This window comes from Colias croceus, chromosome 18, assembly GCF_905220415.1.
Source record: "Colias croceus chromosome 18, ilColCroc2.1".
Taxonomy (NCBI): Eukaryota; Metazoa; Arthropoda; class Insecta; order Lepidoptera; family Pieridae; genus Colias; species Colias croceus.
The window spans coordinates 7295595-7321914 of NC_059554.1; the positions used below are offsets into that span (position 1 = coordinate 7295595).

Consider the following 26320-nt stretch of genomic DNA (forward strand, 5'->3'; position numbering starts at 1 on the left):
TAACGGAATATTTTCTATACCAATATATAGCCCCTAATACCCGGAAATAAGGTTGCATTTAGGCTATTGTCCAGTTCGAAATATCGACTATCGACTGCCCAAAATATTTTTAGGTCCACAAAGTCTTTATGTCAACGGATTAAGGTTGATTTGCAAAATTAAAACAGTGAAATAAATTTGCTAAGTAAATAGATGATTAGTTCCGGGCACAAGTGAGTTGACGATGTCTTTATGATGGTGATTAAGTAAAGCATGGTTTAAGGGCTTCATTTGTTTTTTTGTTCGCAACAGTTGTTTGATTTGAGCAATGTGGCGAAGTGATTAGATAACTGGAGGACGAGGGTTCGAATACCATCTTATTATCGTAGTTGAAAATTAACATTGTAACATTTAAGCGTATGAGAATGCTTTTTTAGCTAAAAATGTAGACTTAGCTTAATGACAATTGACAATTCTACATGGTTAAGAACATCCCATGATTTTATGACTTATGTTATATTACTATTTACTAGTCTGGTCCCAAGACAAAGCCATGATTAATTAACCAGTAGTTTACACAACAATTCAGTATTGGAAATTAAATAAAACTGTTGCTGTATTTTTATCAACTTTCTCTTGCGTAATCTTCTAGCGTGTAAATATAGTTCCTTACACACTGTTCCATACAAATAAATATCCATCCCGGTAATAAATCTTGTTCACTTAATTACGTGACTTAAAGAGGACGAAAGACAACAGAGGGTCGGTTTACGAGATCCTCCCGCGATGTGTGCGGACCTCTCCAAACATTTACAGACTCAAGTCTTGTTCCACAAATATTTGGCGCCCAAGTGACCTCTATGATTCGCTTATAACGTAATAATATGTGTGGTATATTTTTTTTCTATGGACATAAATGCAACATTACAAAAAAGTAGATACGAAATTTGCTTAACATTTTATAATTTCTAGCTGTGCTCCGCGGCTTCACCCGCATTGCACCGCTCCTGTTGGTCTTAGCGTGATTATAATATAATTATAGCCTTTCTCGATAGGTAAATGGGCTATATAACATCTAAAGAATTTTTCAAATCGGACCAGTATACTTCCTGAGATTAGCGCGTTCAAACAAACAAACTCTTCAGCTTTATAATATAAAGTATAGATAAGTATAGAAAAGAAAGAAGAAAGAAGAAGAAGAAAGAAAATACATTTATTTGGCAATCAGTAAGACACAATCATCACAAAACATTAATAAAAGCAAAACAAAAACATACAAAGAAAGAAATGGAAACAATAAAAAAAAAATGAAATAAAATAAAACAATGTAATATGAAAGTGCCTCGGTATCGCCAAAAAGGATCAAGTTCAGCATGTGGCATGTGCTAGGCATATTATGCCTGGCGCTAGTATAGATGTAGGGACAGAGTGCAGAATGCTATTTTTTGAAATTAAGTAATTTAGGAAAAAAGGAACTTAATATATTAAAAACAGGATAACACATTGTCTCTACCCTAGAGCCTTAAAAATATACTATTTGGTGTATAAATGATTTCCCTTTCTATATAATTTAGTTTTAAGCAACTCATTGTTTGAAATTGTAATTTATCAATAGTTTGAAGAATGGGTAAGGAATTTCACTAATTTGCAATATGTCGCGAACGCCTGTCTTTGAAAAAACCGGTGACTATTATTTAAATAAAACATAGTATTTTTTTGTATTTTAAATAATTATGTTATTGGGTATTATGTTCGTTAACGTAGTTTTAAATGAATCTACATAAATAAAAAAATAAGTTTTTCAAACCTTATAACTCAAAAACAGCTGAATAGGTTTGACAGATTTCAGCTTGGATTAAGGTAGTTAATAATGACATAACTAATAAGTTTTAAAAAGATACCATAAGAGAACTTTACAAAACAATCGATAAAAACAATCAAAACAATTTATAAATAAATAAATAGATTCATTCGGTTAGAACTACTGTATTGTATTTTATTATCTGTGGTACCTAGGTAGTGACTACATTCAAATTTTAATAGGTACCTATTGATAATACTGCAAGTGTATACTTGGGCAGGTTACACTATTGTTTATTTTTTTTTATTGGACAAAAAAACTTTATTTGTAAAAATGACGGTTATGGACTCCCGACATCGATATTGATGAACTTTTGGAACCGTTATACAAAAAAATGTAACACAAGTATATTTTTTTCTTACCTACTGATCACCATTAATTTTTATTTCAACTTATAACGCGTGGATAGGTTGTTTTTTAATTCATTAAAAAAAACAGAAACACTATAAGGTTGAAACTTGAAAGCTTAGAGCATTAAACCAACGCTCTAAGGTCGAAAGCCGCATTACCATAGATTATCTACGTCTCTAAAAAACTGTTATCTACAAACTATATTATGTGGTTTAGATTTTTCGGAATTATTTGAATAAATATTGGATAGTAGTGGAGGTACCTATCAGATTCTTTTAAGCTATTGCATATCTTCTATCGCGGGCCTTGAGCGCGGGGACCGAATCAAGAAATTCCGTAACGAAAAAACCTCACGCTCCCCACTCCGACGGGCGGAGGTGTGGCTTGAAAGTGTGGAGGAAGGAAGGTGGAATTCCTCCATCGAAAAAGGAGGTTACTCGACCAGTCTACTCGACTGGCCAAAGGCATAGCATGCAATAGCTTTACCGCGGCAGTCCCCGAGTGCCACACGTCTTTTTTATAATCGTGGGAGGCCTATAGGTACCTATGTCCAGCAGTGGATCTCCTATGGCTAAGACGATGGCGATGATTAGAATTTATTATTGCAAAAAATAACTTTGCTGAATTAGTTATGCCTGATACTCATCTACCAAGTAACGAAAGCGTTTTATTGAATATTTTAAAGTATTCAATAAAAAGGTTATTCTTCTAGAAGATAATAGATTCCACTGGGTACGTGACACAAGAAATCAATAATCAGAAGACAGTTTATTCTTATATTTATATCAAAAATAACTCCAATATAAATCGATAATCACCCAAAGCAAATATTGTTTTAGCGGTAAACAATAGGCAGTTGAACAATATTAATTTGTTACACCGCTTGTTATTGAAAACATCTCAATAAAAGTAATTACATGTTTGATCAGCTGATTTTTTTTAAATAATCATGGGCTCCATCGCAATAATGGCTTTGTTCTAATAGAGTCCCATGGTCAATTCCAATGATAAGAAAAGAAGATAATTCTTATGATCATTAATTAACATAATATATCATCTCTAAAAAAAAAATAACGTATATATAATATGTATACTTATATTCACTACATAGTATAAAACGAAGTCGCTTTTTCTGTCCCTATGTAGGTATGCTCTGATGTGTTTTTTTATAGATAGAGTGTAATTTATTAGGTAGACAAAGAGGGCGAAGCCGCGGGCGGTAAGCTTGCTAAATAGCGGGCAAAATTTTAAAAAAGCAAAAGAATACACATTGACTACTCACAAGTTAAGTAGGCGTTCACTCCTAAACCGCAGGGCCGTTTTTGATGAACTTGGTATTGGCTATTATAGTAGGGCTCAGATATTAAAAGCACATGATTGTAAACAAAAATTTTCTGCAAAAATTTTCTGCTAATAATAATAAATAATCTTTCTGCTAACATTTTGTTTTGTTATGGAATGCTTCTTTTGCACATTAACTGTTAAAGCTGAGTACATTATTAAATTAAGTACCTACATATACTTAGTAGGTATGCGCTGCAGAAAAAAGTATGATTATTTGCGCCTAAACATTTGTCTGCATTCTGCTTGTTATTTACTTATATTTGTTTGTTATTTTAATCTACACTAATATTATAAAGAGGAAAACTTTATTTGTTTGTTTGTTTGATTTTAATGAATAGGCTCATAAACAACTGGACCGATTTTAAAAATTCTTTCACCATTCGAAAGCTACATTATCCACGAGTAATATAGGCTAGGTTTTATCCAGGAAATCCCACGGGAACGGGATCTATGCGGGTTTTTCTTTGAAAACGCGGGCAAAGCCGCAAGCAGAAAGCTAGTCTTAAATATAGGTACTTATAAAAATAAAAAAATAAACCTGTATGCGTATTACGATTTACGCTTAGTTATGAACTCTACAAAATGTTCTAACAATTTTTTAAATTTTGGAATCTATTTTTCTTAGCAACGATAAATCTTATAGAAACCTTAAGAATTTTTTTTGAACGATTTTTTGTAATAGTTTCGCTAAAAAAAAATATTGACCGCGAAAAAGCCTTGCAATAATAAATATTAAAGAGTTTAGTATTGCTAAATTTAAAACTTATAAAAAATGTACTAGTTCAGAGAGGTACCTTTATTAATTATTACTGTACTTATATATAAATTATTTATATTATATGTATGAATATTATACTATTGTTGTGTAACATAGGTATTCTTATTTGATTCTGAATATATATTGTATCTATTACGATACAATGCCTATATACCTACTATCTGGATACATATATCTTTACGCAGCCCGCAGTTAATTTGTTTAGTCTTAGATAATAGATTTATTTGTTTTATTTCCTTTATAAATATATATTTATGCTCTACCCTTCACCTTTCCTCTAATTTAACTTCTCTCCGTACGTCCGGTCGGTCTGGAAGAAATCGCTGCATAGCGAGACCGCCAATTGTTGTAACTAAGAGCAATAAAGTATTAATAAATAAATAAATATATATTATGGAATATGAAAACCCATGGAGGGTTGACGCGTAAGAAGTAAGAACCACAGGGCAGTTCTTTGGCATATTATGATATTATAATATTATGCAGTTACATATTATTTTGTAAAATTAAATTGTAATACTGACGTGATTTTAAAAGAGTTCTATGGAGTTATGGAGTTTCTTGCCGGTTTTTCTCCATAGATACTGCTTTCCGAATCGGTGATAAATTTTAAAAATATGGACGATTCAATAGCGCTTCTACTTAGAAGAAGTCTAATTGAATAAATAAATGTCTGAGTTTGAGTTTTAATACATTTATATACAAATGAGATTATATTTCAGTTTCTTCATGGTATTATAGTCTTCTTGGTATTCCTAAAGTTGGTTCAATTTTGATATACCTTTTTTTTAAGTGGGGAAATCTTGCATAGATACCCACGGCCTCCGGGGAAAGGGCTGTGGGTTATGTCGGATTCCTACCGACCAAAACCCGCCTCTGTGTTCCGTCAAGCCACATCAACGACGATATCAATTTTGATATACCTAGGTGGAAATATGTTTGTATGTTATTAATAAGTTGAATGTTTATTATGATCGAAAAGGATTTCATTTATTTCTCCTAATTAAACAATATGTGAGTTAGTTTTAGTAAAAATAAATTATATTATTAAGTAGGTACAACATTATCTAAGAACAAAAAAATCGCTTGTGTGGTCACGTAAGATACTCTAGTTTCATTTTAAATCTATACCTACTTAATATTATAAAGCTGAAGAGTTTGTTTGTTTATTTGAACGCGCTAATCTCAGTAACTGCTGGTCCGATTGGCAAAGTTCTTTCGGTGTTGATTTATCGAGGAAGGCTTATGAATATACTTACCTACTTATCATTACGCTAAGACAGGAGTCATGCGGCTGAAACCGCGAAACGCAGCTAGTGTATTTAAATAAGTGTAAAATGATAATAATAACAAAAAATAACAGTGAAAATAATCAATTTAAATTGAAACTGTCGAACATTTATTAAAAGCGACGCATGTCACCATTATTATACAGGAAGGTCATAGGCTCTTCTATTAACATATAGTACTACAAATTTATCAGAATAATAAATAATTAATCCATACTAATATTATAAATGCGAAAGTAACTCTGTCTGTCTGTCTCTTACTCAATCAGGCCTTAACTAGGTACTGAACCAATTTGCATGAAATTTGGTATAGAGATATTTTGATACCCGAGAAAGGACATAGGCTACTTTTTACTCCGGGAAATAAGAGGTTTTATCCTGGAAATCCCATGGGAACGGGAACTATGCGGGTTTTTCTTTGACTGCGCGGGCGAAGCTGCGGGTGGAAAGCTAGTGAGATATATGTATTAAACATATTCTCTTGTATGTCATCAGGATTTACTGTCAAAAATCCTTACAACATAAAAAAATAAAAATTGTGCGAAATAATAATAATCAAGCTCTAATTGAGACGTATTGTTCGAAATTGCAAGGCTCATTTGTTTTCTTTTATTAAAATGATATTTTTATTCTACAATGATCAATATTTATTTAAGTGCTTTGAAAATTAAATTGACGTAAAATTATAGTTGAATCTTGTAAACAATTTAAGTATAAAAGGGGTCCTCGATCAGAGTGAAGGCATCAGTTCAGCGACAACTCTCAAAAAATGAGAGTCGCATTCTTCGTGATCCTGTGCTGCGCACTGCAGGTAAGCAACATGTTTTATTCACTTCTTTTATTTTTGGGTTGTAGCTACCCAAATATTTAAATACACCTGAAAATGTTTCTTGGTGGATTATATTTAAATGGAACTATGTATAAAGTTCCAAAGTACCACAAGAATTTTGTTAAATGTTCGAAAATGTATTGAACTTTGAAATTCTATAAGACTGCTGTCTGTTTGTCTTTCCAAGTTTCCAGCCATCAGGCTCGAAACCGTCATAGTTAGACAGTTGAAATTTTCAAACGCGATGTTACTGTTGCTGCTATACCTAAAAATAACAAAATTTGTAATTGGATGGAACATCAGAATGATTTGGTTCGATTAATTTGTCTCCGCATGTATTAAAGACATAAAAGTGTTAAACAAACAAAGACAAGTGATAACTGCGTTAAAAACAACCGACTTCAAACTTGCACTTGCAAAATTTACAAATACCTACAGACAAAAATGCTCATAAAATAAAAACTACTGGGCCTATCCGAATAAAATTTTTATGGGACCAATTCGACACCATCCCGCATCGAACAAAAAAACAATCACGTAAATCGGTTCAGAAACCTCGGAGTAATCGGTGTACATACATAAAAAAAAAAAAAAAAAATATACCGGCCGAATTGATAACCTCCTCCTTTTTTTTGAAGTCGGTTAATAAATATTGAAGTATTATTATACTAGGCAAAAGTTATTTGGTAAAGTTATAACAATATGTAAATAACCATTTATTTTCATTTTCAGTATGTTACTGCAGATGCAATTGACGATGCATTGTCAAATGAAATCAAATTAGGCAGACTAGAGACAAAGAACTTTAATGAAACTGATGAATTTGAATACGACCAAACCGGAAATATAATCGAGAAATCGACAACGACAAAAGAGTACGAAGCATTTGGCGATATAGATAAAGATGTAACTGGAGATGACGTAAAGGTGAGAACTCTCGTTATTAAAACCGACGCATCCGGACACGAAACTATATGGGAAGAAGATGTTCTTATTAAAAAGAAAGGTCAATCAGGATCATCTGCTGAAGCTGAAACTACTGCTGCCTCATCATCAGCTAGTTCAGGTCCAACAGGAAACGGATTGGGTGCCAGTTTGTATAGAGCAAACGGTTTGAACGGTCTTAATGGTCAACAAAGGCTCGGTGCAAACTCAGCAGCTGCTGCCGTTACCCCCGCCGGTGCTTCTGGCCTCGGGAACATCATCATTAACAACAACGGAGGCGCTGGTTCAGGCTCAAGCGCCTCTGCCGCTAGCTCTACTGCTGGATCTGGAACCACAGGGCCATACAACTCATTGAGTGGACAGGCAGCAGCAGGCCTAATGGGTGAATTCTTGCCATATGGCAATCAAGAACCTACTATCATTGTGAACAATAACGAATCTGGATCAGAATCATCTGCCGCGAGCGCTGCGTCTACTTCTGGATCACAAGGAAATGGATTGGGTGGACTTTACGGCTCCGGCACCTACGGTTCAAACGGCTTGAACGGTCTTAACGGTCGACAAGGACAAGGTGCAAGCTCAGCAGCCGCTGCGTCTGCCGCTTCAGGAGCTTCTGGTCTCTATGGTGGTGCCTATGGATTGAGATCTGCTGGCCTCGGTTCTGCAGGAGGAGAAAACATTATTATCAACAACAACGGAAACTCTCAAAGCGCAAGCTCAGCAGCCGCTGCCGCTGCTTCTGGTGCTTCTGTCCCTGGATACGGTCAATTCTTGCCTTATGGCAATCAAGAACCCACTATCATTGTGAACAATAACGAATCTGGATCAGGATCATCTGCCGCGAGCGCTGCATCTGCTGGATCACAAGGAAATGGATTGGGTGGACTTAACGGTCAACAAGGTCAAGGTGCGAGCTCAGCAGCCGTTGCCTCAAGCGCTGCATCTGCTTCTGGATCACAAGGAAACGGATTGGGTGGACTTTATGGTCCCGGATTGAACGGAGCCAGATTCTACGGACCAAACGGCTTGAACGGTCTTAACGGTCAACAAGGGAAAGGTGCAAGTACAGTAGTCGCTGCCGCTGCAGGTTCTTCTGGAAATGCAGGAGAAGAAGTTATCGTCATGAACAATAATGGAGGCTCTGGCTCAGGCACATCTGCCGCTAGCGCTGCATCTGCTTCTGGATCACAAGGAAACGGATTGGGTGGACTTTATGGCTCCGGATCAAACGGAGCTGGCTATGGTTTTGGATCATCTGGCCTCGGTTCTGCAGGAGGAGAAAACATTTTTATCAACAACAACGGAAACTCTCAAAGCGCAAGCTCAGCAGCCGCTGCCGCAGCTAGTGCTTCTGCGAATGCAGAAGAAGATGTTGTCGTCATTAACAATAATGGAGGCTCGGTTTCATCAGCCTCAAGCTCCGCTGCTGCTCCTGGTGCTTCTGCCCCAGGATACGGTCAATTCTTGCCTTATGGCAATCAAGAACCCACTATCATTGTGAACAATAACGAATCTGGATCAGGATCATCTGCCGCGAGCGCTGCATCTGCTGGATCACAAGGAAATGGATTGGGTGGACTTTACGGCTCCGGAACCTACGGTTCAAACAACTTGAACGGTCTTAACGGTCAACAAGGACAAGGTCCAAGCTCAGCAGCCGCTGCCGCAAGCGCTGCATCTGCTTCTAGATCACAAGGAAATGGATTGGGTGGACTTTACGGCTCCGGAACCTACGGTTCAAACAACTTGAACGGTCTTAACGGTCAACAAGGACAAGGTCCGAGCTCAGCAGCCGCTGCCGCAAGCGCTGCATCTGCTTCTGGATCACAAGGAAACGGAGTGGGTGGACTTAATGGCCCCGGATTGAACGGAGCCAGATTCTACGGATCAAACGGCTTGAACGGTCTTAACGGTCAGCAAGGACAAGGTGTCAGCTCAGCAGCTGCTGCAGCTGCCACCTCAGGATCTTCTGGCCTCGGTTCTGCAGGACAAGAAAATATTATTATCAACAACAACGGAAACTCTCAAGGCACAAGATCAGCAGCTGCTGCCGCAGCAGGTGCTTCTGGTTCTTCTAACCCTGGATACGGTCAATTCTTGCCTTATGGTAATCAAAAACCCACTATCATTGTGAACAATAACGAATCTGGATCAGAATCATCTGCCGCAAGCGCTGCGTCTGCTTCTGGATCACAAGGATATGGATTGGGTGGACTTTACGGCTCTGGAACCTACGGTTCAAACGGCTTGAATGGTCTTAACGGTCAACAAGCTTCTGGTTTCTATGGTGGTGCCTATGGATTGGGATCTGCTGGCCTCGGTTCTGCAGGAGGAGAAAACATTATTATCAACAACAACGGAAACTCTCAAAGCGCAAGCTCAGCAGCCGCTGCCGCTGCTTCTGGTGCTTCTGTCCCTGGATACGGTCAATTCTTGCCTTATGGCAATCAAGAACCCACTATCATTGTGAACAATAACGAATCTGGATCAGGATCATCTGCCGCGAGCGCTGCATCTGCTGGATCACAAGGAAATGGATTGGGTGGACTTAACGGTCAACAAGGTCAAGGTGCGAGCTCAGCAGCCGTTGCCTCAAGCGCTGCATCTGCTTCTGGATCACAAGGAAACGGATTGGGTGGACTTTATGGTCCCGGATTGAACGGAGCCAGATTCTACGGACCAAACGGCTTGAACGGTCTTAACGGTCAACAAGGGAAAGGTGCAAGTACAGTAGTCGCTGCCGCTGCAGGTTCTTCTGGAAATGCAGGAGAAGAAGTTATCGTCATGAACAATAATGGAGGCTCTGGCTCAGGCACATCTGCCGCTAGCGCTGCATCTGCTTCTGGATCACAAGGAAACGGATTGGGTGGACTTTATGGCTCCGGATCAAACGGAGCTGGCTATGGTTTTGGATCATCTGGCCTCGGTTCTGCAGGAGGAGAAAACATTTTTATCAACAACAACGGAAACTCTCAAAGCGCAAGCTCAGCAGCCGCTGCCGCAGCTAGTGCTTCTGCGAATGCAGAAGAAGATGTTGTCGTCATTAACAATAATGGAGGCTCGGTTTCATCAGCCTCAAGCTCCGCTGCTGCTCCTGGTGCTTCTGCCCCAGGATACGGTCAATTCTTGCCTTATGGCAATCAAGAACCCACTATCATTGTGAACAATAACGAATCTGGATCAGGATCATCTGCCGCGAGCGCTGCATCTGCTGGATCACAAGGAAATGGATTGGGTGGACTTTACGGCTCCGGAACCTACGGTTCAAACAACTTGAACGGTCTTAACGGTCAACAAGGACAAGGTCCAAGCTCAGCAGCCGCTGCCGCAAGCGCTGCATCTGCTTCTAGATCACAAGGAAATGGATTGGGTGGACTTTACGGCTCCGGAACCTACGGTTCAAACAACTTGAACGGTCTTAACGGTCAACAAGGACAAGGTCCGAGCTCAGCAGCCGCTGCCGCAAGCGCTGCATCTGCTTCTGGATCACAAGGAAACGGAGTGGGTGGACTTAATGGCCCCGGATTGAACGGAGCCAGATTCTACGGATCAAACGGCTTGAACGGTCTTAACGGTCAGCAAGGACAAGGTGTCAGCTCAGCAGCTGCTGCAGCTGCCACCTCAGGATCTTCTGGCCTCGGTTCTGCAGGACAAGAAAATATTATTATCAACAACAACGGAAACTCTCAAGGCACAAGCTCAGCAGCTGCTGCCGCAGCAGGTGCTTCTGGTTCTTCTAACCCTGGATACGGTCAATTCTTGCCTTATGGTAATCAAAAACCCACTATCATTGTGAACAATAACGAATCTGGATCAGAATCATCTGCCGCAAGCGCTGCGTCTGCTTCTGGATCACAAGGATATGGATTGGGTGGACTTTACGGCTCTGGAACCTACGGTTCAAACGGCTTGAATGGTCTTAACGGTCAACAAGCTTCTGGTTTCTATGGTGGTGCCTATGGATTGGGATCTGCTGGCCTCGGTTCTGCAGGAGGAGAAAACATTATTATCAACAACAACGGAAACTCTCAAAGCGCAAGCTCAGCAGCCGCTGCCGCTGCTTCTGGTGCTTCTGTCCCTGGATACGGTCAATTCTTGCCTTATGGCAATCAAGAACCCACTATCATTGTGAACAATAACGAATCTGGATCAGGATCATCTGCCGCGAGCGCTGCATCTGCTGGATCACAAGGAAATGGATTGGGTGGACTTAACGGTCAACAAGGTCAAGGTGCGAGCTCAGCAGCCGTTGCCTCAAGCGCTGCATCTGCTTCTGGATCACAAGGAAACGGACTGGGTGGACTTTATGGTCCCGGATTGAACGGAGCCAGATTCTACGGACCAAACGGCTTGAACGGTCTTAACGGTCAACAAGGACAAGGTGCAAGTACAGCTGTCGCTGCCGCTGCAGGTTCTTCTGGAAATGCAGGAGAAGAAGTTATCGTCATGAACAATAATGGAGGCTCTGGCTCAGGCACATCTGCCGCTAGCGCTTCATCTGCTTCTGGATCACAAGGAAACGGATTGGGTGGACTTTATGGCTCCGGATCAAACGGAGCTGGCTATGGTTTTGGATCATCTGGCCTCGGTTCTGCAGGAGGAGAAAACATTTTTATCAACAACAACGGAAACTCTCAAAGCGCAAGCTCAGCAGCCGCTGCCGCAGCTAGTGCTTCTGCGAATGCAGAAGAAGATGTTGTCGTCATTAACAATAATGGAGGCTCGGTTTCATCAGCCTCAAGCTCCGCTGCTGCTCCTGGTGCTTCTGCCCCAGGATACGGTCAATTCTTGCCTTATGGCAATCAAGAACCCACTATCATTGTGAACAATAACGAATCTGGATCAGGATCATCTGCCGCGAGCGCTGCATCTGCTGGATCACAAGGAAATGGATTGGGTGGACTTTACGGCTCCGGAACCTACGGTTCAAACAACTTGAACGGTCTTAACGGTCAACAAGGACAAGGTCCAAGCTCAGCAGCCGCTGCCGCAAGCGCTGCATCTGCTTCTAGATCACAAGGAAATGGATTGGGTGGACTTTACGGCTCCGGAACCTACGGTTCAAACAACTTGAACGGTCTTAACGGTCAACAAGGACAAGGTCCGAGCTCAGCAGCCGCTGCCGCAAGCGCTGCATCTGCTTCTGGATCACAAGGAAACGGAGTGGGTGGACTTAATGGCCCCGGATTGAACGGAGCCAGATTCTACGGATCAAACGGCTTGAACGGTCTTAACGGTCAGCAAGGACAAGGTGTCAGCTCAGCAGCTGCTGCAGCTGCCACCTCAGGATCTTCTGGCCTCGGTTCTGCAGGACAAGAAAATATTATTATCAACAACAACGGAAACTCTCAAGGCACAAGCTCAGCAGCTGCTGCCGCAGCAGGTGCTTCTGGTTCTTCTAACCCTGGATACGGTCAATTCTTGCCTTATGGTAATCAAAAACCCACTATCATTGTGAACAATAACGAATCTGGATCAGAATCATCTGCCGCAAGCGCTGCGTCTGCTTCTGGATCACAAGGATATGGATTGGGTGGACTTTACGGCTCTGGAACCTACGGTTCAAACGGCTTGAATGGTCTTAACGGTCAACAAGCTTCTGGTCTCTATGGTGGTGCCTATGAATTGGGATCTGCTGGCCTCGGTTCTGCAGGAGGAGAAAACATTGTTATCAACAACAACGGAAACTCTCAAAGCGCAAGCTCAGCAGCCGCTGCCGCTGCTTCTGGTGCTTCTGTCCCTGGATACGGTCAATTCTTGCCTTATGGCAATCAAGAACCCACTATCATTTTTAACAATAACGAATCTGGATCAGGATCATCTGCCGCGAGCGCTGCATCTGCTGGATCACAAGGAAATGGATTGGGTGGACTTAACGGTCAACAAGGTCAAGGTGCGAGCTCAGCAGCCGTTGCCTCAAGCGCTGCATCTGCTTCTGGATCACAAGGAAACGGACTGGGTGGACTTTATGGTCCCGGATTGAACGGAGCCAGATTCTACGGACCAAACGGCTTGAACGGTCTTAACGGTCAACAAGGACAAGGTGCAAGTACAGCTGTCGCTGCCGCTGCAGGTTCTTCTGGAAATGCAGGAGAAGAAGTTATCGTCATGAACAATAATGGAGGCTCTGGCTCAGGCACATCTGCCGCTAGCGCTGCATCTGCTTCTGGATCACAAGGAAACGGATTGGGTGGACTTTATGGCTCCGGATCAAACGGAGCTGGCTATGGTTTTGGATCATCTGGCCTCGGTTCTGCAGGAGGAGAAAACATTATTATCAACAACAACGGAAACTCTCAAAGCGCAAGCTCAGCAGCCGCTGCCGCAGCTAGTGCTTCTGCAAATGCAGAAGAAGATGTTGTCGTCATTAACAATAATGGAGGCTCGTTTTCATCAGCCTCAAGCTCCGCTGCTGCTCCTGGTGGTTCTGCCCCTGGCTACGGTCAATTCTTGCCTTATGGCAATCAAGAACCCACTATCATTGTGAACAATAACGAATCTGGATTAGGATCATCCGCCGCGAGCACTGCATCTGCTGGATCACAAGGAAATGGATTGGGTGGACTTTACGGCTCCGGATTCTACGGATCAAACGGCTTGAACGGTCTTAACGGTCAACAAGGACAAGGTCCAAGCTCAGCAGCCGCTGCCGCAAGCGCTGCATCTGCTTCTAGATCACAAGGAAATGGATTGGGTGGACTTTACGGCTCCAGAACCTACGGTTCAAACAACTTGAACGGTCTTAACGGTCAACAAGGACAAATTCCAAGCTCAGCAGCCGCTGCCGCAAGCGCTGCATCTGCTTCTGGATCACAAGGAAACGGAGTGGGTGGACTTAATGGCCCCGGATTGAACGGAGCCAGATTCTACGGATCAAACGGCTTGAACGGTCTTAACGGTCAGCAAGGACAAGGTGTCAGCTCAGCAGCTGCTGCAGCTGCCACCTCAGGATCTTCTGGCCTCGGTTCTGCAGGACAAGAAAATATTATTATCAACAACAACGGAAACTCTCAAGGCACAAGCTCAGCAGCTGCTGCCGCAGCAGGTGCTTCTGGTTCTTCTAACCCTGGATACGGTCAATTCTTGCCTTATGGTAATCAAAAACCCACTATCATTGTGAACAATAACGAATCTGGATCAGAATCATCTGCCGCGAGCGCTGCGTCTGCTTCTGGATCACAAGGATATGGATTGGGTGGACTTTACGGCTCTGGAACCTACGGTTCAAACGGCTTGAATGGTCTTAACGGTCGACAAGGACAAGGTGCAAGCTCAGCAGCCGCTGCATCTGCCGCTTCAGGAGCTTCTGGTCTCTATGGTGGTGCCTATGGATTGGGATCTGCTGGCCTCGGTTCTGCAGGAGGAGAAAACATTATTATCAACAACAACGGAAACTCTCAAAGCGCAAGCTCAGCAGCCGCTGCCGCTGCTTCTGGTGCTTCTGTCCCTGGATACGGTCAATTCTTGCCTTATGGCAATCAAGAACCCACTATCATTTTTAACAATAACGAATCTGGATCAGGATCATCTGCCGCGGGCGCTGCATCTGCTGGATCACAAGGAAATGGATTGGGTGGACTTAACGGTCAACAAGGTCAAGGTGCGAGCTCAGCAGCCGTTGCCTCAAGCGCTGCATCTGCTTCTGGATCACAAGGAAACGGACTGGGTGGACTTTATGGTCCCGGATTGAACGGAGCCAGATTCTACGGACCAAACGGCTTGAACGGTCTTAACGGTCAACAAGGACAAGGTGCAAGTACAGCAGTCGCTGCCGCTGCAGGTTCTTCTGGAAATGCAGGAGAAGAAGTTATCGTCATGAACAATAATGGAGGCTCTGGCTCAGGCACATCTGCCGCTAGCGCTGCATCTGCTTCTGGATCACAAGGAAACGGATTGGGTGGACTTAATGGCTCCGGATCAAACGGAGCTGGCTATGGTTTTGGATCATCTGGCCTCGGTTCTGCAGGAGGAGAAAACATTATTATCAACAACAACGGAAACTCTCAAAGCGCAAGCTCAGCAGCTGCTGCCGCAGCTAGTGCTTCTGCAAATGCAGAAGAAGATGTTGTCGTCATTAACAATAATGGAGGCTCTGGCTCAGGCACATCTGCCGCTAGCGCTGCATCTGCTTCTGGATCACAAGGAAATGGATTGGGTGGACATTACGGCTCCGGATTCTACGGTTCAAACGGATTGAACGGTCTTAACGGTCAACAAGGACAAGGTTCAAGCTCAGCAGCCGCTGCATCTGCTTCTGGATCACAAGGAAACGGTTTGGGTGGACTTTATGGCACCGGATCAAACGGAGCCGGCTATGGTTTAGGATCATCTGGCCTCGGTTCTGCAGGAGGAGAAAACATAATTATTAACAACAACGGAAACTCTCAAAGCGCAAGCTCAGCAGCCGCTGCCGCAGCTAGTGCTTCTGCAAATGCAGAAGAAGATGTTGTCGTCATTAACAATAATGGAGGCTCGTTTTCATCAGCCTCAAGCTCCGCTGCTGCTCCTGGTGGTTCTGCCCCTGGCTACGGTCAATTCTTGCCTTATGGCAATCAAGAACCCACTATCATTGTGAACAATAACGAATCTGGATTAGGATCATCCGCCGCGAGCACTGCATCTGCTGGATCACAAGGAAATGGATTGGGTGGACTTTACGGCTCCAGAACCTACGGTTCAAACGGCTTGAATGGTCTTAACGGTCAACAAGGACAAGGTGCAAGCTCAGCAGCCGCCTCATCTGCCGCTTCAGGAGCTTCTGGTCTCTATGGTGGTGCCTATGGATTGGGATCTGCTGGCCTCGGTTCTGCAGGAGGAGAAAACATTATTATCAACAACAACGGAAACTCTCAAAGCGCAAGCTCAGCAGCCGCTGCCGCTGCTTCTGGTGCTTCTGTCCCTGGATACGGTCAATTTTTGCCTTATGGCAATCAAGAACCCACTATCATATTTAACAATAACGAATCTGGATCAGGATCATCTGCCGCGAGCGCTGCATCTGCTGGATCACAAGGAAATGGATTGGGTGGACTTAACGGTCAACAAAGTCAAGGTGCGAGCTCAGCAGCCGTTGCCTCAAGCGCTGCATCTGCTTCTGGATCACAAGGAAACGGATTGGGTGGACTTTATGGTCCCGGATTGAACGGAGCCAGATTCTACGGAACAAACGGCTTGAATGGTCTTAACGGTCAACAAGGACAAGGTGCAAGCTCAGCAGCCGCCTCATCTGCCGCTTCAGGAGCTTCTGGTCTCTATGGTGGTGCCTATGGATTGGGATCTGCTGGCCTCGGTTCTGCAGGAGGAGAAAACATTATTATCAACAACAACGGAAACTCTCAAAGCGCAAGCTCAGCAGCCGCTGCCGCTGCTTCTGGTGCTTCTGTCCCTGGATACGGTCAATTTTTGCCTTATGGCAATCAAGAACCCACTATCATATTTAACAATAACGAATCTGGATCAGGATCATCTGCCGCGAGCGCTGCATCTGCTGGATCACAAGGAAATGGATTGGGTGGACTTAACGGTCAACAAAGTCAAGGTGCGAGCTCAGCAGCCGTTGCCTCAAGCGCTGCATCTGCTTCTGGATCACAAGGAAACGGATTTAGTGGACTTTATGGTCCCGGATTGAACGGAGCCGGATTCTACGGACCAAACGGCTTGAACGGTCTTAACGGTCAACAAGGACAAGGTGCAAGTACAGCAGTCGCTGCCGCAGCAGGTTCTTCTGGAAATGCAGGAGAAGAAGTTATCGTCATGAACAATAATGGAGGCTCTGGCTCAGGCACATCTGCCGCCAGCGCTACATCTGCTTCTGGATCACAAGGAAATGGATTGGGTGGACATTACGGCTCCGGATTCTACGGTTCAAACGGATTGAACGGTCTTAACGGTCAACAAGGACAAGGTGCAAGCTCAGCAGCCGCTGCATCTGCTTCTGGATCACAAGGAAACGGTTTGGGTGGACTTTATGGCACCGGATCAAACGGAGCCGGCTATGGTTTGGGATCATCTGGCCTCGCTTCTGCAGGAGGAGAAAACATAATTATCAACAACAACGGAAACTCTCAAAGCGCAAGCTCCGCAGCCGCTGCCGCAGCAGGTGCAAATGCAGTAGAAGATTTTATCGTCATTAACAATAATGGAGGCTCGGTTTCTTCAGCCTCAAGCTCCGCTGCTGCTCCTGGTGCTTCTGCCCCTGGATACGGTCAATTCTTGCCTTATGGCAATCTAGAACCCACTATCATTGTGAACAATAACGAATCTGGATCAGGATCATCTGCCGCGAGCGCTGCATCTGCTGGATCACAAGGAAATGGATTGGGTGGACTTTACGGCTCCGGAACCTACGGTTCAAACAACTTGAACGGTCTTAACGGTCAACAAGGACAAGGTCCAAGCTCAGCAGCCGCTGACGCAAGCGCTGCATCTGCTTCTGGATCACAAGGAAACGGATTTAGTGGACTTTATGGTCCCGGATTGAACGGAGCCGGATTCTACGGACCAAACGGCTTGAACGGTCTTAACGGTCAACAAGGACAAGGTGCAAGTACAGCAGTCGCTGCCGCAGCAGGTTCTTCTGGAAATGCAGGAGAAGAAGTTATCGTCATGAACAATAATGGAGGCTCTGGCTCAGGCACATCTGCCGCCAGCGCTACATCTGCTTCTGGATCACAAGGAAATGGATTGGGTGGACATTACGGCTCCGGATTCTACGGTTCAAACGGATTGAACGGTCTTAACGGTCAACAAGGACAAGGTGCAAGCTCAGCAGCCGCTGCATCTGCTTCTGGATCACAAGGAAACGGTTTGGGTGGACTTTATGGCACCGGATCAAACGGAGCCGGCTATGGTTTGGGATCATCTGGCCTCGCTTCTGCAGGAGGAGAAAACATAATTATCAACAACAACGGAAACTCTCAAAGCGCAAGCTCCGCAGCCGCTGCCGCAGCAGGTGCAAATGCAGTAGAAGATTTTATCGTCATTAACAATAATGGAGGCTCGGTTTCTTCAGCCTCAAGCTCCGCTGCTGCTCCTGGTGCTTCTGCCCCTGGATACGGTCAATTCTTGCCTTATGGCAATCTAGAACCCACTATCATTGTGAACAATAACGAATCTGGATCAGGATCATCTGCCGCGAGCGCTGCATCTGCTGGATCACAAGGAAATGGATTGGGTGGACTTTACGGCTCCGGAACCTACGGTTCAAACAACTTGAACGGTCTTAACGGTCAACAAGGACAAGGTCCAAGCTCAGCAGCCGCTGACGCAAGCGCTGCATCTGCTTCTAGATCACAAGGAAATGGATTGGGTGGACTTTACGGCTCCGGAACCTACGGTTCAAACAACTTGAACGGTCTTAACGGTCAACAAGGACAAGGTCCAAGTTCAGCAGCCGCTGCCGCAAGCGCTGCATCTGCTTCTGGGTCACAAGGAAACGGATTGGGTGGACTTAATGGCCCCGGATTGAACGGAGCCAGATTCTACGGATCAAACGGCTTGAACGGTCTTAACGGTCAGCAAGGACAAGGTGTCAGCTCAGCAGCTGCTGCAGCTGCCACCTCAGGATCTTCTGGCCTCGGTTCTGCAGGACAAGAAAATATTATTATCAACAACAACGGAAACTCTCAAGGCACAAGCTCAGCAGCTGCTGCCGCAGCAGGTGCTTCTGGTTCTTCTAATCCTGGATACGGTCAATTCTTGCCTTATGGTAATCAAAAACCCACTATCATTGTGAACAATAACGAATCTGGATCAGAATCATCTGCCGCAAGCGCTGCGTCTGCTTCTGGATCACAAGGATATGGATTGGGTGGACTTTACGGCTCCGAAACCTACGGTTCAAACGGCTTGAATGGTCTTAACGGTCAGCAAGGACAAGGTGCAAGCTCAGCAGCCGCTGCATCTGCCGCTTCAGGAGCTTCTGGTCTCTATGGTGGTGCCTATGGATTGGGATCTGCTGGCCTCGGTTCTGCAGGAGGAGAAAACATTATTATCAACAACAACGGAAACTCTCAAAGCGCAAGCTCAGCAGCCGCTGCCGCTGCTTCTGGTGCTTCTGTCCCTGGATACGGTCAATTCTTGCCTTATGGCAATCAAGAACCCACTATCATTGTGAACAATTACGAATCTGGATCAGGATCATCTGCCGCGAGCGCTGCATCTGCTGGATCACAAGGAAATGGATTGGGTGGACTTAACGGTCAACAAGGTCAAGGTGCGAGCTCAGCAGCCGTTGCCTCAAGCGCTGCATCTGCTTCTGGATCACAAGGAAACGGATTGGGTGGACTTTATGGTCCCGGATTGAACGGAGCCAGATTCTACGGACCAAACGGCTTGAACGGTCTTAACGGTCAACAAGGACAAGGTGCAAGTACAGCAGTCGCTGCCGCTGCAGGTTCTTCTGGAAATGCAGGAGAAGAAGTTATCGTCATGAACAATAATGGAGGCTCTGGCTCAGGCACATCTGCCGCTAGCGCTGCATCTGCTTCTGGATCACAAGGAAACGGATTGGGTGAACTTTATGGCACCGGACCAAACGGAGCCGGCTATGGTTTCGGATCATCTGGCCTCGGTTCTGCAGGAGGAGAAAACATTATTATCAACAACAACGGAAACTCTCAAAGTGCAAGCTCAGCAGCCGCTGCCGCAGCAGGTGCTTCTGCAAATGCAGAAGAAGATGTTATCGTCATTAACAATAATGGAGGCTCGGTTTCATCAGCCTCAAGCTCCGCTGCTGCTCCTGGTTCTTCTGCCCCTGGATACGGTCAATTCTTGCCTTATGGCAATCGAGAACCCACTATCATTGTTAACAATAACGAATCTGGATCAGGATCATCTGCCGCGAGCGCTGCATCTGCTGGAAATGGATTGGGTGGACTTTACGGCTCCGGATTCTACGGATCAAACGGCTTGAACGGTCTTAACGGTCAACAAGGACAAGGTGCAAGCTCAGCAGCCGCTGCATCTGCTTCTGGATCACAAGGAAACGGATTGGGTGGACTTTATGGCACCGGATCAAACGGAGCCGGCTATGGTTTGGGATCATCTGGCCTCGATTCTGCAGGAAGAGAAAACATTATTATCAACAACAACGGAAACTCTCAAAGTGCAAGCTCAGCAGCCGCTGCCGCAGCAGGTGCTTCTGCAAATGCAGAAGAAGATGTTATCGTCATTAACAATAATGGAGGCTCGGTTTCATCAGCCTCAAGCTCCGCTGCTGCTCCTGGTTCTTCTGCCCCTGGATACGGTCAATTCTTGCCTTATGGCAATCGAGAACCCACTATCATTGTTAACAATAACGAATCTGGATCAGGATCATCTGCCGCGAGCGCTGCATCTGCTGGAAATGGATTGGGTGGACTTTACGGCTCCGGATTCTACGGATCAAACGGCTTGAACGGTCTTAACGGTCAACAAGGACAAGGTGCAAGCTCAGCAGCCGCTGCATCTGCTTCTGGATCACAAGGAAACGGATTGGGTGGACTTTATGGCACCGGATCAAACGGAGCCGGCTATGGTTTGGGATCATCTGGCCTCGATTCTGCAGGAAGAGAAAACATTATTATCAACAATAACGGAAACTCTCAAAGTGCAAGCTCAGCAGCCGCTGCCGCAGCAGGTGCTTCTGCAAATGCAGAAGAAGATGTTATCGTCATTAACAATAATGGAGGCTCGGTTTCATCATCCTCAAGCTCCGCTGCTGCTCCTGGTGCTTATGCCCCTGGATACGGTCAATTCTTGCCTTATGGTTATCAAGAACCCACTATCATTGTGAACAATAACGAATCTGGATCAGGATCATCTGCCGCGAGTGCTGCATCTGCTTCTGGATCACAAGGAAATGGATTGGGTGGACTTTACGGCTCCGGATTCTACGGATCAAACGGCTTGAACGGTCTTAACGGTCAACAAGGACAAGGTGCGAGCACAGCAGCCGCTGCCTCAAGCGCTGCATCTGCTTCTGGATCACAAGGAAACGGATTGGGTGGACTTTATGTTCCCGGATTGAACGGAGCCGGATTCTACGGACCAAATGGCTTGAACGGTCTTAACGGTCAACAAGGACAAGGTGCAAGTACAGCAGTCGCTGCCGCAGTAGGTTCTTCTGGAAATGCAGGAGAAGAAGTTATCGTCATGAACAATAATGGAGGCTCTGGTTCAAGCACATCTGCCGCTAGCGCTGCATCTGCTTTTGGATCACAAGGAAATGGATTGGGTGGACTTTACGGCTCCGGATTCTACGGATCGAACGGCTTGAACGGTCTTTACGGTCAACAAGGACAAGGTGCAAGCTCAGCAGCCGCTGCATCTGCTTCTGGATCACAAGGAAACGGATTGGGTGGACTTTATGGCACCGAATCAAACGGAGCTGGCTATGGTTTGGGATCATCTGGCCTCGGTTCTGCAGGAGGAGAAAACATTATTATCAACAACAACGGAAACTCTCAAAGTGCAAGCTCTGCAGCCGCTGCCGCAGCAGGTGCTTCTGCAAAAGCAGAAGAAGATGTTATCATCATTAACAATAATGGAGGCTCGGTTTCATCAGCCTCAAGCTCCGCTGCTGCCCCTGGATACAGTCAATTCTTGCCTTATGGCAATCAAAAACCCACTATCATTGTGAACAATAACGAATCTGGATCAGGATCATCTGCCGCGAGCGCTGCATCTGCTGGAAATGGATTGGGTGGACTTTACGGCTCCGGATTCTACGGATCAAACGGCTTGAACGGTCTTAACGGTCAACAAGGACAAGGTGCGAGCTCAGCAGCCGCTGCCTCAAGCGCTGCATCTGCTTCTGGATCACAAGGAAACGGATTTAGTGGACTTTATGGTCCCGGATTGAACGGAGCCGGATTCTACGGACCAAACGGCTTGAACGGTCTTAACGGTCAACAAGGACAAGGTGCAAGTACAGCAGTCGCTGCCGCAGTAGGTTCTTCTGGAAATGCAGGAGAAGAAGTTATCGTCATGAACAATAATGGAGGCTCTGGCTCAAGCACATCTGCCGCTAGCGCTGCATCTGCTTCTGGATCACAAGGAAATGGATTGGATGGACTTTACGGATCCGGATTCTACGGATCGAACGGCTTGAACGGTCTTAACGGTCAACAAGGACAAGGTGCAAGCTCAGCAGCCGCTGCATCTGCTTCTGGATCACAAGGAAACGGATTGGGTGGTCTTTATGGCACCGGATCAAACGGAGCCGGCTATGGTTTGGGATCATCTGGCCTCGGTTCTGCAGGAAGAGAAAACATTATTATCAACAATAACGGAAACTCTCAAAGTGCAAGCTCAGCAGCCGCTGCCGCAGCAGGTGCTTCTGCAAATGCAGAAGAAGATGTTATCGTCATTAACAATAATGGAGGCTCGGTTTCATCAGCCTCAAGCTCCGCTGCTGCTCCTGGTGCTTATGCCCCTGGATACGGTCAATTCTTGCCTTATGGTTATCAAGAACCCACTATCATTGTGAACAATAACGAATCTGGATCAGGATCATCTGCCGCGAGTGCTGCATCTGCTTCTGGATCACAAGGAAATGGATTGGGTGGACTTTACGGCTCCGGATTCTACGGATCAAACGGCTTGAACGGTCAACAAGGACAAGGTGCCAGCTCAGCAGCCGCTGCTGCAGCAGGTGCTTCTGGAAATGCAGGAGAAGACATCATCGTCATTAACAATAATGGAGGCTCTGGCTCAAGCGCTTCTGCATCTTCTTCTTCATCCGCAGAAAACGTTTCTCCCAATTCTCCTTTAGTTAACTCATTTGCACCATTTGTAAAGCAAGAACCTCAAATTGTTATTATCAATGAAGAAAATCCAGGAAGTGCATCTTCATCTTCATCATCTTCCTCATCCTCTCCTCAACCTCTTGATTCATTTGATGGATTTAATGAGTCTGGACCTCTGTATGTTCCTTATTACCAAAAGGGACCCCAAGTAGTTGTTATCAATGAAGGTGGTTCAGGGCCAAGTGCATCCGCATCTGCTTCTAGTTCAGCATCTTCAATCGGCCGCGGTAGAGGGCGTATACGTCAAGCCTGTCAATTATCTCGCCGCCAATTCATCATAAGAGTCGGCAGAAAGGGAGCTTGCGCAGACTGTTAAACAGTCTATTCTTTAATATTTACTTGTTTAAATTAATATGGATACATCTATGAATTTTTAATAAATTTAAGACTTGCATCAAGATTTTTTCTTTCTTTTTAATCCCATTATTACCTATACAATATACATAGTTAGGCACATTAATTTTTGTTGTGATGGTCATGACAATATCTTTGAAATACATGATTAGGTTTTTAAGTCCATTGCATATAACTTGTTATAATGTTAATGGTATAAATTCTGAATAGGGAAATTATAAGATGTTCAGAAATTATTATCCAACATAAAGTTTCAATGTGAGTGTGAGTATCAAATATGTAAATTTATTGGTCCGTCTAATTAAATCATTTCATCATAATAAAGGTGTTTAGGAAGATAGTTATCATAGGTGATAGGGACTTAGATTATAATACATTGTAAAAATATAAAGTACAAAAATCTGAACTAAAAGAGAAAATCACAAATGTTAGATGATGTTAACCAGAAAAATTATAAGAAGGTATGGCGCAAAGGCAAATAGATGAGTACCTAGATATTTAACACAAGAAACAGGCTACTTGAAATAGCTAAGCAATGAAAATATTGAATACTTTCAGTCTCCAACCAAATATGATGTTCAATAAATGGATAATTTACAACCATTTTAGATTCCAATATTATCGGGTTAAACAATAATTTACATTTTTTTTATCACTATTATTAGGTGCCTTTGTACTATAATAATTTGTAGCTCTCTGTGGTCATCAAATTCATTTTATATACCTACCTATTATATTATTTTCTAAGATGATAGTTATTCTATTCCAATAAAAAATTGAATGATTATAGGTATAAGTTACTGCCAACTGGTAAGTACCTATGTTTATTAATTCTCCAAACATATATTATCATATCTATTATATTATAATTAATTTATAAGTTTAATAAAGAAACTATAATTCCTCTGAAATACACATTTACAGACATAGTTACCTACTCAAACAGTTAACAAAGATATAGGTTTATAGAGCTACCTGATTCCAATTAGGATGTTTTTTCAGATTATTATTAAATAAAATAATATTTATTTGCTACTTTATTTATGTAAATAACTTTATAATATTGCACTAATCCTTATTTTGGAGCCAAAAATAATATGCTATGCTACGATCAATTTAATTACCTATTGTACCTATTATCATAAATTATCTCCATTGAGGAATAAATTGTTTTCTTCACCCGAAATTTTGTGGGTCATTTGTAATAGGATGTCGGTTCTACAGGGGTCTTAGTAGGTACCTACGCAATGAAAAAAAGACCTACTATAACGTTTTATATTTAGAGAATCTTAACATAAAATATTATAGGTACCTAGTACCTATCTTCACCGTGTGTGACGCGCATATTGTTCCTGTGTAATGTTTTAGAAACGACAAATATGTGAGACAAATAAAAACAAAATAATTATTACCTACGTACCTATCTGATACATATTAATTTCCTGCTTTGCTGCCTTTAATTTTCAATTATTACGAGTTGATAATAATATTATAAACGATAGAGACTCAGACACATAAACTAAAATAATATAAGCCCAATTAATGCATTTTATATGCATTAAATAATTGTAAATTTAGATGAGTGGATAGTGATTTTTAGGGTTCCGAACTTCAAAAGGAAAAGAAAGACGGAACCCTTAGACGCAAGTGGATCACTTTTTTGCCCGTCTGTCTGTCTGACGTCTGTCAACTCAAAACTTAAGTACTTCCGGGTAGGTACTTCCCAAATCCCATGAGCACAGAATCTTTTGGTTTTAGGCAAGGACTTCTAGCTAAAAACAAAATTATACCTAACTACTTAGAGTATATATTACAATAGTATAGAGCGAGTGTATTGCACAAATTGCATAGTGCGCATCGTAGGCAGATGAGCTATAGATACTATATAGATGTGTGTGTGACAAATAGGGATGGGTAGATATCAATTGCGTGTTAAACTATCGATAAGTTATGTAAATAAATATGTATCATAAGTAAATTTTATGTTCAATAAGTTATTAAAGGAAAAATATATGAATAAAGTATAAATATGTAATTTTAAATTTGTTTACCAACTGAATAAAGTTTGTTTATTCCATTTGAATATTAAATATTATATAAGAAATTTTCTTGTATTAATTATAAGTACTTTAAAAAAATATGTTTGATTGGAATATAAGAAAAACGTGAGTACTTTTTAAATAATAAAGTTAATAAAATAAAGGATCGGGTTTAGTGCTATTTATTAATAATAAATCAAACAATAATAATAATGTTTGAAAAATGGTAAAAAATATTAAGGAATAATTAATAATTTAAAATGATAATATAATAAATAATATTAATAATTTCTTTATTTAATTTTATCCATTCTACTATCAAAATCTTCAAAATCAATTTAGCGGTTCAGAAAATATATCGTAACATTACATACTTTACATTTACACTATAATACATTCGCATTCATAATTTAGAAAGTGTATCGTACAAAACACACCACAAATTTATTTATAATACATTTTTAAAAGAGTTTTAATTTTAAAGTTAAATAAATAATTTGTTAAAATATAGTTCTTCTAGTAAACTTTATATCGAGTACAGCGTTGGTCAGGTCACATCACTACGATCACGTGGCGGCAGTGAGGCGCGCGAGCGAGCCTGCGCGTGTCCGCCTCCCACCTACTCTTCACCCCCGCGATGCTAGATTTATTTTCATAAAATTATGTATAACAATCGACTTACTGATGAAATGTGATAGTGGATTTCAATTTTGTGTATTTTCTAGTATCGTTTTTGCAAGATAGAACTGCACATTTCACCACT

General features: G+C 42.9%; 1 protein-coding gene across 1 annotated transcript; it reads left to right on the forward strand.

Moving 5' to 3' along the window:
* The first annotated feature begins 6371 nt into the window (after positions 1-6371).
* Positions 6372-23480, forward strand: LOC123699914 (fibroin heavy chain-like). The gene is made up of 6 exons (XM_045646962.1): positions 6372-6413; positions 7164-13512; positions 15121-15312; positions 15397-17157; positions 17911-23108; positions 23271-23480. Exons 1-6 carry the CDS (start codon positions 6372-6374, stop codon positions 23478-23480), a joined length of 13752 nt encoding a protein of 4583 aa, XP_045502918.1.
* The last annotated feature ends 2840 nt before the right edge of the window (positions 23481-26320 follow it).